Genomic DNA, 16070 nt, shown 5'->3' with positions numbered 1-16070 from the left:
ACTTCCTCAATTTTTTCAATTTCAAAATTTGCCCCCAAACAAGTTTTTAATTTTGGCCCTCTATGTATTTGAAATTGACACCCCTGTGCTAAATAATTATAATCTCATATTGTTAGGTCTCAAAAGAAGTTATATACTTATAGGCAGCAAGTGAAATCTTCTCTCTTACAGAGCTAATAGTATCACTGCTAATTCTTTCAGGGGTGTCAGAGTGTCAAGTTGCTTTGTCCGTAACCCCCCATGGGTATTGTGTTTTTTTTTAACCAGCAGATATAGCACTGCCATTGTTCTGACATAGTAGCCTGTGAAAAAAAAGGGCAGGTCATTAAAGAGGGTCAAATCTGCTTGGCTTGGCTCACATCACACAGCTTTTTTGCTTGAAAAGAATATATTGAGATTATATGACCACTTTCTATTTATTTATCTATTTTCTTCCAGGGTAATATAGGGTCCTCCAACTGGGGGCTGAACTTGCTTCAGGAGGAGAATGTGATCCCAGATATCGTTGCTCTTGCTCAGCACTGTGAAGTGCTTTCCATTAGAGGGTAAGTGGTCACTCTTCCTTCAAGATATTTGTATTTTGCTTTACCACAGACTAATCTGTATACCGTGTAAGTGCTGTCAACTGCAATTAGATTGGTAACCACTTGTTGCTTTTTTGCAATTAGAAATACGTTGACATTCAAACTCTTAATGACCACAAGCATCAAATTTGGGTTATGATAACCACATCCTTCAGCAACAGGGTGTAAATTGCAAAGAGTTGATGGCCTATGGTTTCTATTCTGATATGCACGTTAATAAGTTGCAAATATTAAGCTGTAATGCATTGCTTCCAGGACCTGCTCTTATGTTCTTGGGCTGCTCTCCAAGACGAAGCAAGGATGTGATATACTGAAGCACCATAACTGGGATGCAGTAAGACATAGCAGACGACATCCGTGGCCAGTGGTACCAGATGACATGGAGCAACTCTGTAACGAGTTGTCATCTATACCTAGCACCCTCAGCCTGAACTCTGAGTCAACCAGCTCAAGGCACAACAGCGAGAGTGAATCAGCACTTCCTAGTAAGCACTGACTTGCTATTTATTTCATGTTGAGGGAAACCTGTCTTATTTTTAGAGAAAGAAGAATTTAATTTTTCAAGTAATGCTGGATATTCGTTTCTATGAGATAGAGCTATGTCATTAGTTAAAGCAATAGGCTATTGGCTGAGCTGCTTTTAATACCCTAGCTGCGTAGAATCACCGTTGTGATTGGGTGCCAGTCGTCTTATGCATTTATTGTCCCTTCAAGTGTGCAGGACCTCGACCCTTGGTGCTTTGTCATAAGGCCTTTCTGATATTACAGAAAAAGTCTGCAGAAAATGGCACCATATGATTTTGTTACACCATTTTGGACCTACCCACCAAAAACAGAAGAGAAACGCCCCTATACAAAGGACACGTTATTATGTAACCTCTTATGATAAGGTGACAACGCTGTTCTGCCCTCTTTGGAAACCTTTGTAGCATTTTCACCCTTACTCTAGCTCTGCCCACAAGGATTACAATCTGACATACCAGTAGCCAGCAAGTCAGGTGGGGGGGTGTCTTTTCATTGTATTCACCACTGAGAGAAAAATTTGTAGTGTCTACCCCCTTATTTGTACTTTATTTTTTCTAGCAATAGCTTCACATGGTTAAAAACTGACTTATTCCATTAGAGTTCCATTCTAATATTTCTTTCCATTTTCTAAACAGGTATGTACATCCTTGAAGGTGATAGTTATGGTAATTCTTCGTCAAGTCCTTTCTTCTTCACAGACGATTCCGAGCAGACATTTTTTGACAAACCAAAAGACAAGGATCGCAGTCCATTCACGCTCCTTGCCCAGAGCAAGTTTGTGAGGAATCGTTTTCTTAATTCATTGACTCTACCAAGCAAGAAGTTTCGAGCCAGCAGCACCGGCGATCCTAAAACAAATAAACTCTTGGAGGAGAATAAACATCTCGGTCTAAGGCGGAACCGAACAGTTACTGAGCCGTGCATGAATTCAGGGTTCAACTCCATGGACAGTTTAGGCTCTGTCTTCAAAGTTCCTAAAATAAACACCCTTCGTCCAGAAAGTTCTATCATTAAACATATAGATGACAATGGCAGCACGCCTAGTATTACTGAAAATGATCTTAAACTTCCAAAAAGTCTGGGACATGAAAATCACAGAGACCATGCTAGCCGGGAGCGGCTCATAGGTGACGGCACAACGAATACACACTTTAAGAGCCGCAGCTTGAGTTTCAACACAGACACAACTACTAGCGGAATCAGCTCCATGAGCTCCAGCCCTTCTAGGGAGACTGTAGGAATAGACACTACAAACCTTGATACAGACTGTGGAAGTTTGAGTACTGTCATTAGCACCAAAACTGTCAAACCTAGTCTGCCAGTTATGTTGCATCCCAATCACTTACCCCTTTCCAAGTCAAACTCTGTTTCATTGGTTCCACCGGGGTCTTCTCATACTCTTCCTCGGAGAGCGCAGTCGCTCAAGGCTCCTTCCATAGCCGCTATAAAAAGTTTGGCAGATTATCACTTCAGCTACACGAGTTCTCGAGATGCCTTTGGCTATGCAACTTTAAAACGGCTACAGCAGCAGCGAATGCATCCGTCTCTATCTCATTCTGAAGCTTTGGCCTCTCCAGCTAAAGACGTTCTCTTTACCGATACCATAACCATGAAGACAGGAAGTTTAGACTCCAGGCTTACATCAAGCAGGTAATGGGCTTAGGGCTATCCAGCCAAACTTAAAACGAAAGCCTTGAAATGAATGTAAAAACACAATTTATCTGCTCAGATTTCTTGATCTTCATAAGTGTACACCAGTGTAGTACACCATTCACAATATCCTTTTTGTCAGGAATTTGGGAATACTATTTGTAACAAAGGAGAGACCTTACCAGGTACACTTGTTAGATGCATCTTATTGTCTCTCATAAAAGGAATGCCTAATGCGTAAAGAGTAAAGTAAGTGTAAAGAGTACACGCATTAGTTATTTGTCGCCAAACCATGAACTATGATTGGGAACAACCACCACATCAGAGGAGAGGAGCACAAAGGAGTGCTGCTCACTTGTCCTCTGTTCTCCATAGCACAGTAGTACTGTTTTCACAGCTCTCATTTGTGCATCATAAAAGATCTAACGACAAATATTTAACGGGTGTACATAGCTTTTGAGGTTTGAAAGACTCTACTCCAGTGCTTAGTTTCCAGCATTGGTGTGCAACCTCAGGTACAGGCAAGCCATAGAGCTCCTTTGTGTTGTACACTTGTGCAGTCACAAAGAAGCTGACTACACACCTTTATTATCTGCATTCAATTAAACTTTATTCTGAAAAACATGCACACAGGCACCCTATCATAGTCCTCCCAGCATAAACTTGTTTCATCCAAAGGCAGACGTGGAGGTGGAGCAGAGCAAGAACAGTAGAATATATTTTACAGCAAATGTAAACAATTTCTTTAAGGTATGCCCACACATAGGATTTTGGTCGCTGAAAACGAGTTTCATGATTGTTTTCAGTGACAAATGAACGAATGAGCATGGTATAGACAGTACCTATTCTGTTCTTTGAGGAGGGGAGAGGATGAGTGAGTGGCATTGACATACATAGCTGTCGTTCCTCATTGATCTGGCGTAGCGGATTGATAAACATTTTCGGGTGGCAGCTGTCAGATTTTTGCTTGAGACGAGCATGATCATTTATCTCGGGCAATAATCTGGTGAGTGTTCAAAGCATTAAGTTGGTATGTTTTTGTTGCATAAGTATTATCACTTAGCATCTGACAGAAGAAGTCAGACCTCCTATATGAGCTGCAGAGGGGATGTAACAAACACTTATGTGAGTATTTGATGTCAGCAAGTTTAGCAGACAGGCTAAACAGTGGCATTCAGTCTTCAGAATTGCCAATGGTATGTAGTCATTGGGTGCCAAGAGCGTAACCTAAAGCGTACCTAAACTCAGAATTGTCACTTTACATAAAAGGGTAGAGAGCCCTTTTATGTAAACTGAAAATTCTGAGATTTTTTTTTTTTTTTTTTTTTTAAGGTGCAAAACCCTCTTTTAAAAAAGAAAAGCTGCAACACTGCCCCCTAATTCTCGGCTGCCTAGGTGGTCGACAATGAATGGGAGCACAAAGCCTCCCGGGATAACTACGTCAAGCATCCAGGGGGGAGCTCTTTGGCGCTCCTTCTGCGCATGCCCGAGCATCTCAGCATGCACAGAAGGAGCCTTTTTGCTTAAAGAGAAAAATTTGCCCGTCTTACGCATGCGCAGTGCCTACACCACCCTATCTCGCGCCTGGGTCGGGTGACGTAGGATGAAGAACCTGGAAGAGAAGGCAAAGATGGCGGCGCCTGGACCACTGGCCCTGGGACGGATGCCGAGACGCCGCAGGACCCGATGGCGGACACCCCCGGAGAGATCGGACTGCCCTGCGGGATTGAAGGTAATTGTGTTTTTATATTTTTTTTTTTTTTTTGGAGTTTTGAGTATAGTTCCTTTTTAAGTTAACATATGTTTTGGTAGACTATGCTGCAGTTCAGCGGTTTATGTTCAGCTGTGTAGATATGACCTTCAAAAAAGATTTGTTCCGTTGTGTGCACATGATGGGGTAACATCACTCTTTAAAATTATACTCCTTGATCCTGACAGGTTCATGAAAGCATTAAGCTATGCTTCACTGGATAAAGAGGATTTGCTAAGTCCAATAAACCAAAACACTCTTCAGCGCTCATCGTCTGTTCGCTCCATGGTGTCAAACGCAACCTACGGCAGCTCTGATGATTACATTGGGTTAGCTTTGCCTTTGGATATTAATGATATGTTTCAGGTAAATATTTGGTTCATTGTGTTGTTTTACCTTGTGGTTTTTCGGGATGTACCATATGTACCATACTAACTAACATTGCCATGTGTGTATAGTCTGTGTCTTTATTCCTTAATTGTAGCACCATTTCTGCAATGCAAGTTTCACCTACTTGATCTTCAGCAGCCTCCTTGTGCTTGGCTCTACAAATCTACTTATTCTATTGTTTCCCAATTGTCAAACCCCTTCATGTATTTATATACACTATCTGCATGGAGTTTGCAGGTTCTCCCCGTGTCTGCGTGGGTTTCCTCCGGGTACTCCGGTTTCCTCCCACATCCCAAAAACATGCAGTTAGGTTAATTGTCTTCCTTCTAAAATTGACCTTAGACTATATTAATAACATATAACTATAGTAGGGATATTAGATTGTGAGCTCCTTTGAGGGACAGTTAGTGACATGACTATGGACTTTGTACAGCGCTGCGTAATATGATGGCGCTATATAAATACTGTGTAATAATAAAAATAATATATTTTTCCTTGTCTTTAAATGCTTTTTGTAAATGACATTGCAAACTAGTCTTCCCACTGGCCTAGGTACATGCTGGATTTGATTATTTATTATGTGCATTAACAAATTACCTATTTTTTCAATGTGTTGTTTTATAAGGAAAATTAGAGGTAATCGGGAAATACAAACTGCAGCTTGCTCCAGCTTTTTTTTGATTTGATGACTATTAGGAGCTCATTTTAAAAAGCACTAATGTGACTAGCCCTCATGCTGCTTAAAACAACAACAAAAGTATTCACAATAAACATTGATGTGTTTTAGAATTTAGTTATGCCAAACGTGTCCAAAGTAACTGGACATAATGATGGCCCAATAAACAAAAATTTTGAGTGCCTGGTCATATGACCTGCCACATGATCTGCCCTCCAGCTTTGCCAGCTAGTCTATGTTGAAAAATAAAATGTGGCATGTGTAGCTCAGGGGTACACAGCGAGCTTGGATAGCGATGGTAAAAATAAACCCTTTTGTGTCTGTTTCTAGACACTGCAATACACTGAGAAAAGGAAATTATTATTTGCACATTGGGAAGTGAACTTTAATTCTGCTTTTTTCCTTTCTGTGTAATTTTGTAGGTCAAAGAAACTCCATATTTTCAGAAGACGATGCCTCCAACGGAAGAGCGTGCTGCTAAAATGTTTGCAACAGATATGGGAGGTAAAACTGCGCACTCTAGTTATCTGATATTGTGCTTGTTTGGTTAGGGATCTATTTACTTAAATCGAAATTCCATGTTGTTTGATTCTAATGCACAGTTACAGTCTATAGAGACAAATGGATCTGTACTGAAGAGAAATATTTACCGTAGTTCACCTCAAAGGGAACTTCTCAGCATAGGAAAAACTGCCAGGGAACTGCCATTGACTGTTTAAGTTCAAGGCAGTCCTTGGCAGATCCCAACATTTGATGTGCAGATGCATGTTCTAATCTAGGTCACTGACTTACCAAGTAATCAAGGTAAGATTGGGAGGACCTTTAAAGCCCCTCCTTATATTTTTCTTAACCTTTTGAAGCTAATATTTACACCTAAAGCGTAGTCCAGGTTTTGTTAGGAACGGGGGACATGTAATCCAGCACTGCAGATCCCAAAATTCCAACATCTGGGCAGCCATTGTCACAGCGACTTGGACACCCAAGGAAGGATCCTACCTCTTGTAAGTAGAGGAGAGAAGACTTGAAACTGGCCTCTTTATTTTTTTTTATATATATTTATGGCAGTATTTGGATAGAGGGAGATAAAGGGGGCTAACATTTTACCAAAGATCTATATATTTATGCTGACAGGGTTTATTAAATATAATTAGTGCCACACAAGTCTCCACAAATCTGACATAGCTGATATGAAATATAAAAATCAGTGTCACAGCTTGAAATAAAGATTTTTATCCAAGTGTTTATTCTTTATAACTTGAATGTAGGGTCTGTTATCTCCAAGTGTAAATTGTAGGGATCAAATCCGAGAGAATTAAAAGTACACCTGGGAAATTTACTTCCTTTACCTTTTGGGATAAGTAGTGCTTATGCTGTTTCTGGGCCACTTTGATAAAGGGGCCCCATGTCTCACAGACACCAGCATTGTATCTGTAAAAAGCTATTTATTGCTGGGGTCCCTATGACCTGTGGCCCAGAAGTACAGCATAAACACTACTTATCCCAAAATGTATACAAGCAAATTTCCCAGGTGTAGAAAAAGGCCTGCAAAGAAGGAAGTTGCTTTTGAGGGAGAGAAAGAATGGTTTTACTATTTTAGGCCTGATACATTTTTAAGAGCTTTAAACAATAAGTTGTCCTAAGGTATCTTGCATTAGAGCAAGATTTTAAAATGACTTCCAACGTTTTCTTTATTGTTTTTCAGGCATATCAGGGTCTGGAGTTAGGAGCCCCTACCAGGCACTCCGGCAACAGTTCAGCATTACTGAAATCATGAACTCAAGTCGGTCAGATGCCTCCCAGTTCCTGGAGAACACAGAGGACACTGGGCTACAGGAACACACAGATGACAACTGTCTGTACTGTGTTGGCTTCCAGATCATGGGTTACAACCATGGTAATCAGCTAAATGAATTTGGTCGATTAGGTAAGTTGTACATTTATGTGAAGATTTTATTAGCAATGCTACAATTTTGAATTCGTGAAGCACAATATTACAATATTATTCTTCAAAGAAAACAGTCTCCATATCACCTTGCAGCAGTATGTTTTTTTAATGTACATTCATATAGAAGTGTTATTACTCTGATAAAGAGATTTTAATGTCACAATTATCCATGGGTATTAAGCCTGGTACACACAATATTTCATTAACAGGTAATGCTTGCAAAGCTGAAACACCCTCTGACTTTTTATTATTTTATTTTTATTTTTTTTAGGGAATAATTAATTCAGATTTCCCTGCTGTTTCTTTGACTCTGACCTTTCCCTATGCTCCTTTCCCTATGTCTCCTTTCTATATTAGGTTCATAGGTTAGTGGAGCTGTGAACTCCAATTCAGGGATCTTCCAGAGACCCTGAGATGTATAAGAATCTAGTTAAGAAGAATACCCACCAGCATTTATCTAGAGTGCTAGCCTGGGCAGGGTATCGTAATACTGCGATTATGTCATTAATAATACATCAAATATAATAAAGGATGACACAGGATACGGTGATTATTGGCTCATTGTATAGATGACATTTTAGTTCTGTTGATATTGTTGTATTGGTGAGGAGGAAGGATAACTAGTCATTAACTGTTAAGGGACCATAAATGTCAAAATAGTTGATTGAACTTGAGTGGTTAGGTCACGTACACACAAACAAGCTTCCTCTAATTTTGCTCTCTACCAACCTATCCAATCAGTTATCTATCGGTCAGAAACACTGCACAAACGTGTGCAATATTTTACACGGAAGTTACATCTGAAAAACAATTGTTAATGTTTGATGGTCTGAATTTTCTTCATCAGATTAGATATCAGAATGAATTGTGAACATTGGCTACTAAGCCTTAGTTAAGGGTGTATGGAGATAGTATCAAGAGCTTGGAAGGAAATAATTATGTGGAGGTAAAGTGTTAATTTAAGGAAGTAGATTAGGTGTTAAGCTTGGGGAGAGGCTTAGAGTTAATTGTGAAGGTCAAGACAGGAATGATTGATAGTAAGGTAAACTTTGGAGGTTACACACTTGAGATACAACAATACATATTACAGTATTTTTCGGACCATAAGACACACCCAGGTTTTACAGGAGGAAAACAAGAAAAAAAAATATTCTGAACTAAATTGTATAAAGAAATATTTAATAAAATATAGCAGACTAATATTTAACGAGAGAGAGATTGACATTGCACATAGCAGATATTGCACTACAAGACTATAGTGACAGGAAAGCTCCAGCTCACCTGTCATAGGAGAATGATGTGCTGCTCACCTCACACTGTCCTCCTACTCTCTCTGCCTCCCTCTCCACTGTAAAATGGAGCCTTCTCACACAGAAACACGTCCCCAGCATCTCTATAGAAGTGAGCTGCTGATAAACATAGGGAGGGGGAAGGCAGGGCTCTGCAATCAATAGGATAAAGTAGGGGTGGACGGCTTTGTTTTTTGTAATCTGGGCAGGGGAGGCTGCAGAACGGAGGGGGCCATGCTGCAGGGGGTATGCCAGGCTGGATGGAACTGCAGCCACCTGCTAAGGCCCCCTTGGAAGCGCGGGAGGGTATTCAGACCATAAGACGCACCCCCATTTTCCCCCCACTTTTGCGTGAAAAAAGTGCGTCTTATGGTATTTTGTGACATTTCCTCCTAAAACATATCCTATATTTTCTCATGTTCACTATATACCTCTATTTACTTTACTATATCTCTATGAATGAACATCTAAAGACATTTCAGCACTCACACAATGTGATTTGTGTCTCTAATATTCCACCTTATTTTGTTATGTAGTATTGTAACTATCTCAACATTTCCCCTAAGGAAGCTTGTCTGCGAAGCGCATCTGGTAAATGAGAAGTTACACCTCCATGCAATTAAGGATTCCTCTGATATCTTGTCTCATTTCCCATGTACCGTATTTTTCAGACTATAAGACACACTTTTTTTCTCCCCAAAAAAGGGGGGGGGGGGGGAAATGAGGGTGCGTCTTATGATCCAAATACCGCTGCAGGGGGTCGGCCGGCAGGCTGCTGCAGCATGGCCCCTCCGTTTTGCAGCCTTGTAAATACTGATGCCAGATCCTGGGAAGGGGAACGGCTGCAGTGCCGTTCCACCCTCTTCAAGGGACCTTACACAAAAGCATCAGGCAGTGCAGAAGCCAACAGAAAGCCCTGCCTTACCTTCCCTGCTTTTTTCTAGCAGGCTCCGTGTACTGGGGGTGAGTGAGGAGGGAGGAACGGGCAGGAGGGCAGTCTTAGGTGAGCAGTGCTGCTGTGTTTCTTGTGCAGCAAGTGTCTCTGCCTTACCCCTCCCTGCTGTTTCCTAGCGGGCTCCGTGTAACAGTGGGGAGTGGAGAGGGTGGGAGGGCAGTCTGATATGAGCAGTGCTGGGTTTCTTGTGCAGCAATTCATTCTCCTATGACAGGTGAGTTGTAGCTTTCCTGTCACTATAGTCTTGTAGTGCAATATCTGTGCAATGTGTCATGTGCAATCTCTCTCTTGTTACATATTATTCTGCTGTATTTTATTAAATATTTCTTTATACCATTTGATTCCGAATATTTTCTTTCTTGTGTTCCTCCTCTAAAACCTGGGTGCGTCTTATGGTCCGAAAAATGTGACCAATGACTTTAGAATGCATTGAAGTCTGTTAATATTGTTCTAAACCATATATTGGAAAATATGTTTGAACATGCCATTTTAGTAAACCCCAGCTTTATTTTTTTAATTTTTTTATGGTTTTGCATAATTGGGGTCAGCAGATACATGTCAATAATATTTGGAAAAAAGATTAGTTTTTTTTGTTTTATTTTGTACACTTGAGATTTGTGCCTAAATGTCTGATGGCAATTAGTAAATGTCATAACAACTGTACCAGATCCGTGCCATTACCACCTGTAAAATGAGAACACTAGTAGTTTCTTACCATTACTTTCCATAGTTATCCCATACGAAATCTTTTATTGGCATGAACATTTTGGTGATTATTATCTGTTATCAGAGATTTTCATCAACTATTTATCATACCCGTAAGATTTTTTTTTCCCTAATCACTGTGATTAGGGTGCCCATATGATCATGACTTTCACATCCTTTATTTGGCAAGTCACTGTGCTATGTAGGGGGTTATCATGCCATCAGTTCTGTAACCTAAAATAGTCAACAGATTTACTTATGTTAACAAGACACTCATCCATTTTACTGCCAAAAACATTTTTTTTATTCTACAACTTATTAGCACTTTAGTAACCCTAAACCATAATGGCTACCCACCTCTAAGGCACATTGCCTGACCATACACGGATCCATTTTCCTATTCACGTAAAGCTGAACTAAACTCAAACTTTTTGCCTAACAAAAGGGCAGACAACCTTTAATTTTTAAAGTAAAACTTGTATTGCAACACCCTTTTTTTTTTTTTTTTTTTTTTTTTTTTTTTATAAATAAAACGCTGCAGTACCTCCTCTGCTGCAGCAATCAATACAGAATGGTTTGCAAAGCCTACCAGGCTCTTGGCTGCCCCTTCCCTGCATGCCCCTGATATCCGCCAAGCGCAGTGAGATCAGCAATCTTTTTCCCCATCTACGTCACCCGATCTTGCGCAGTGTGAGATCAGGTAACGTAGGAAGAAGAATACAGAAAAAGTGAAAAGAAAATGTCGGTGCCTGGTGCTTCCTTTGCCCTGGGCCAAAGTCGGATACCGGGTCGACGCGGGACCCAAACGAACAAACTTCCCGATGGATCTGCAAGGTAAGGTAAGTGTATTTTTTTTTTTTTGGGTTTAGTTCCGCTTTAGGCAATCCATTGGATCATTACATAAAGCTGACCATTAATCAATTCTTCATTTCTAAATTCAAACCATCAAAATGTAATGAAGACAACCTAATGTCAGTGTATTTGTGATGAAAATCCCTGACAGACCCAGGAATTTATTTTTATTTCTTTGCATGTAATATTATTCCATTATTGTGTTTTATTCATTTGGCGTTGTGCCTGCATTTCATATTTACTGCCATGTTTATCCCCAGACTTTCCTGACATTCCATATTCTGACTGGTGTGCACATACCATCCCCAATCATTTAGAGGTGGTTTCCCATTCCTCCAAGTTTTCTGGAATTTCAGGGTGTAGTGATGGTGTATCCCAGGGTTCTGCAAGCAGTACCAAAAGTACAGAGTTAGTACTAGGTAAGTGGCCACCTAAATCCATGTAACTCCAATGCCTTTGTGTTGGGACAAATGTTCCTTTTTATGAGTTATAGCCTCACCATCAGTGTTCTGTGTCATTGTCAAATAACTTAATTTTTCGATGCTGCTGTATATGGTTGAAGAGTAAAAAATTTTTTATATGAATCAACTAACACCTCGCCCTTTACCTTCATTTGCTTGTTATGGTGCCGACCCCTATAGTTTAAGGATAAATATTAAGAAAGACAAGAAAATCTGCGATTTGTCATCAGTTTTCAACATACATTGAAGGAGTTTAATTAAGGCGTTTGCATGTTCTCCCCCTGTTTGCGTGGGTTTTCTCTGCTTATTCTGGTTTTCTCCCATATTCCAAAAACATGCAGTTAGGTTAATTGGCTTCCCACTAAAATTGACCTTAGACTGTGATAATGACATATCACTATGAAAGGGACATTAGATTTGTGAGCCCCTTTGAGGGACAGCTAGTGACACGACTATGGACTTTGTACCGTGCTGTGTAATATGTTGGCACTATATAAATACTGTGTAGTAATAATATTATTTTTTTAAATGTGCATAAAAAGAACACATATTTGTATATTGTATTTCAGCATATTAAATTCAACATAGATAAGCAAATCCCAGTTAAATGCTTCTGGCAAATGGGTGTCTGATATCTATACAAGAACAGCTAGGTTAGTTTCTTATGTGAACGGGAATGTCTCCCTCCTACCAGCACAGATACTTTTTCATCCTTGTAGCAACCTAAGCCATCCTAAGGATTTACTCTTGAAGATTCATATTCTGCTCTTGAAAAGTTATTAACTGGTGTAACATTCTCAGTTTATCCCGAGGAAGCCTATCGGCGAAACGCTTCATGATTGTTCACTTATCTATGTTGAATATAATGTCCTGGAATACAATATACAAATGTTTGTTCACAATTGTGTGACATTTAAATAAACGTTGAAAACTGTCGACAAACCCCAGACTTTTCTCTCTTTTTATCCCCCTAGCGTTCTAATTCTGTCCGTATGTCCACGGATAAAGCGTTCCTTTTTTTTTTTTGCATGGAAATTTATTTTACTTTGTAGGCCTATAATTCTTAGGCATAACTCACCAAAATATGTCCAATATTTAATAAATTTAATAATAAACTTTAAATAAAAACACAAAAATCTGTTTAAAAAAAGTGAAACGTATTATAACTGTACAGTAGCATGTGTAATATATATAATATAATTATATATATATTATATAAAGATTTTTTTTGTATTGGACTTGATACAGTTATTTTGTATTGAATCCAATACAAAATTATTTGAATTTCTCGCCCCCTCCTCCCACCCCTACCGACGCATGCACTGACATCACCGGGAAACCCTGGAGAACGTCTCTGCAGTCGCTGGATTAAGATCGAAGAGGAAGAAGGACATGTTTTTTATGTTTTTAGTGACCCCGAGTGTGACTCGGGATTACGCTTTTTGCATGGTAAATCCTCCGAGTCACACTCGGGAATACCACTAGGGGAGTTAATATTTATCCTATGGATGAAGAGCAGTTAAATGGATCTTCTAACCACTCAGAGGACTAAAAAACCACAGGGAAAACTTTTAATTCAGTTGCTTTTCATGTTCCCTATGGTTCTATAAAAAGAGCAATTGCATTTGTCTTGTCACCATTAGGTTGTAAGCAGCATCCAACACAGCAGTAAAATCTATCACTGCAGGTGATTAAAAATACAGAGCTGTTGAAAATACTTGAACTTGTCTACTTTTACACTAAAAAATGTTGAAGAAGAATATATTAGCTTTGTAAATAATATTTCTTGCTCACTTTTGAAGGAAACCGGAAGCCCTAAATCTTCAGAATATATTGTTGCTTTCCGGAGGAGTGGAAACATTTGGAAAGTTAGACCTAGGCTGTCATCCAGGGTATAACCCCTTCTACTACCTCCGTTTTTTCTACAGTCCTAGGAGGATAGACGTCATCCTTTAGCTCTGCTAGGTCTGACATCATAGGTTGCACCTGGAAGTGACTTCTAAGCTACGTAAACACATTAGATTTTTGATGTTGGAAAGGATCTTTTACAATCCTTTACAATGAAAAAAGACTGAAAGATGCATGAATGAGCACTGTACATACATACAGCGCCATGCTGTTCAATGGAGCAGGGAGGGAGGAGAACGATGGAGCAGCACCCCACTGCACTTTCCCCCCTTCACTTGTACACAATTGTTCATAGTTCGTGGATCCGCCGTACGAGCCCTATACACACACACCAGATTCTTGTTCGATACCAGCCCTTAAGCAATTATCAGACAAGAATCATCTGTGCTGTGTATGTAGCCCTACACGTTAACTGCAATGTGCTATCCAAGAGCTGTTTTATTACCTTTGGGTTTACTGATGATCCACTTTTCTGTGCTTATTTTAAACACCCCTTTAGGGTTTTTTTCTGTGGGACTTTCCCATTGGTGGAGTGTTGTTCTCATGCATAGTCTGTGGCCTTTTTCCTTCCAGTGAAGAAGCAACGTAGAGTTGATCCCAGATCTGTTTTCACTGCCTGCCAGTGCGTGGCCACCTCTCACCAGTTGACCCTCTGGTCTTGGATTTTTTGCCAGCTGCCAAAATTGGGGAGTACTTGGGGCCTAATCCTCTATCGTGAGCCTACTAGACCCAGTTTGGATGTGCCAGGTGTCCCCAGCATACTATCAATTCTCAGCATGGGACAGCTGCAGAATGTCTTTTGATATTGCAAACACAAAACGGCATGGCAATTAAGGCCTAACCACAGAGCCACCATGCTACCCATATACTAGACACAATGAAGAATGAGAACATCTCCCCACACATGTATATTTCTAGTTTGGTTTTGAGGCATTTGAAGAGAATTCTTGGGCGGGCTGTGCTTTGAAAAATTTTCAATTTCCACCCCCACTAGTGTTTCATTGGGCTCTAAAAGGAGCATCTCAATTCAAGGTATATTTATTCTTAACTTCCAACTGTGCTTTGACTGGGAAGTGAGAAAGAAAGATGTAAGAACTGTTTTGTTTGCTTTCAGAATTGCTTTTTATTGAATTCCCACTTTGATTTGTTTCTGCTTCCTCCTAGGGGGAAAATCAATTCCTGAAGATACACCTATGTGCCGAATATTGTTACGGAAAGAGGTCCTAAGGCTTGTAATTAATCTAAGTAGTTCTGTAGGAACAAAGGGTCATGAAACAGGACTTTTAACGTAAGTAGTATTATTTTTTTTAACCTTTTCCAAAGAGGTTTTTGTTTTGTGGACAGTGGATTCAGCCTCCTATTTTTTTTTATTCTTATTTGTTGAGTAGGCAAATAAAAGGCTAATTGTGGAAGGATTTAAAGGCCCTGTTTTTGATGGGTAAATATTTTGTTTGCGTTTTAAGTTAAGTTAAAATCCAACGGTACAGTCACAAGAAAGAACAATATTAAAATAGAGCAATTGTACATGCAATAAAACCCACAGTAAGAAACACATATGATATGATACAAAGCAATAAAAATACAGGGGGTTGAGGATTGATAGTTTAAAAGAGAACCATGAAATGGGAGTTGAAGGCAGTCAGTGTTCTCCCCAGGCCTATTTACCTGGGTGCACCACCAGGCTGTTTTCAGCAACCACCCGGCTGATTTTGGGTGGTCACTGATTAGTTGGGTCACAGTACAGGGGATGCCACCCACCCACCTTCCATGAAGGAAATGATTTTTAAACTGTAGTGTAACATTACACAGAAAATGGTGGCTTTACCAATCCAACATTTTCTGCAAATAGATTTGGAATAAAGTGTAGAACAAAAGCCAACCTCATACATTGCAGTGTGTAGTAATGTGATCACTCGTTGTTTTCTACTTTTCGAGGTACGCAGCAACGAGCTGCAGAGATTTGTGAGCTAATTATGTTTCAATTCTCCTTTCTTCAGGATTAAAGAGAAGTTTCCTCAAGCATTTGATGACATTTGCCTCTACTCTGAAGTTTCCCACTTATTAGCACATTGCACATTTCGCCTCCCATCTCGGAGGTTCATCCAGGAGCTCTTTCAAGATGTGCAATTTCTGATTGTAAGTGACTAAAAAATACCAGTTTTAATAACGTGAACAGTTGTAACTGAACACAAACATTGAAATACACAGATTGATAACATATAAGAAAGCATAAGAAAGCAGATTTACTGCTCAAGGACAGGTTCAGTTTTGTCTTGGGATTGAACAGTCCCTGTAGAATATATACAGCATTGTCCTCTTACCACCCCTAGCATGCTGATTGGATAGGGAAAGAGTAGCCAAAGACTGAAGGTCGGTGTAC

The 16070-nt window shown here is 39.8% G+C and overlaps 1 protein-coding gene across 2 annotated transcripts in view; it reads left to right on the top strand.

The window, feature by feature from the left end:
* Positions 1-16070, top strand: part of RICTOR (RPTOR independent companion of MTOR complex 2) — an 86019-nt gene that overhangs the window by 66880 nt on the left and 3069 nt on the right. The window contains exons 29-37 of one of the 2 annotated variants that reach the window (XM_072416617.1): positions 439-545; positions 840-1069; positions 1745-2759; positions 4698-4875; positions 5998-6079; positions 7278-7499; positions 11582-11740; positions 14855-14978; positions 15688-15826. In XM_072416617.1, the coding sequence (XP_072272718.1) occupies positions 439-545; positions 840-1069; positions 1745-2759; positions 4698-4875; positions 5998-6079; positions 7278-7499; positions 11582-11740; positions 14855-14978; positions 15688-15826 (2256 nt within the window). The remainder of the gene's footprint in view (positions 1-438; positions 546-839; positions 1070-1744; positions 2760-4697; positions 4876-5997; positions 6080-7277; positions 7500-11581; positions 11741-14854; positions 14979-15687; positions 15827-16070) is intronic. The other variant, XM_072416618.1, reaches the window with a different exon arrangement.

The sequence above is a fragment of the Pyxicephalus adspersus genome, chromosome 6 (genome assembly GCF_032062135.1).
Source record: "Pyxicephalus adspersus chromosome 6, UCB_Pads_2.0, whole genome shotgun sequence".
In the NCBI taxonomy this organism is placed as follows: Eukaryota; Metazoa; Chordata; class Amphibia; order Anura; family Pyxicephalidae; genus Pyxicephalus; species Pyxicephalus adspersus.
The sequence above is the reverse complement of the archived record's forward strand: the minus strand, read 5'-3'. Positions and strand labels throughout refer to the sequence as shown.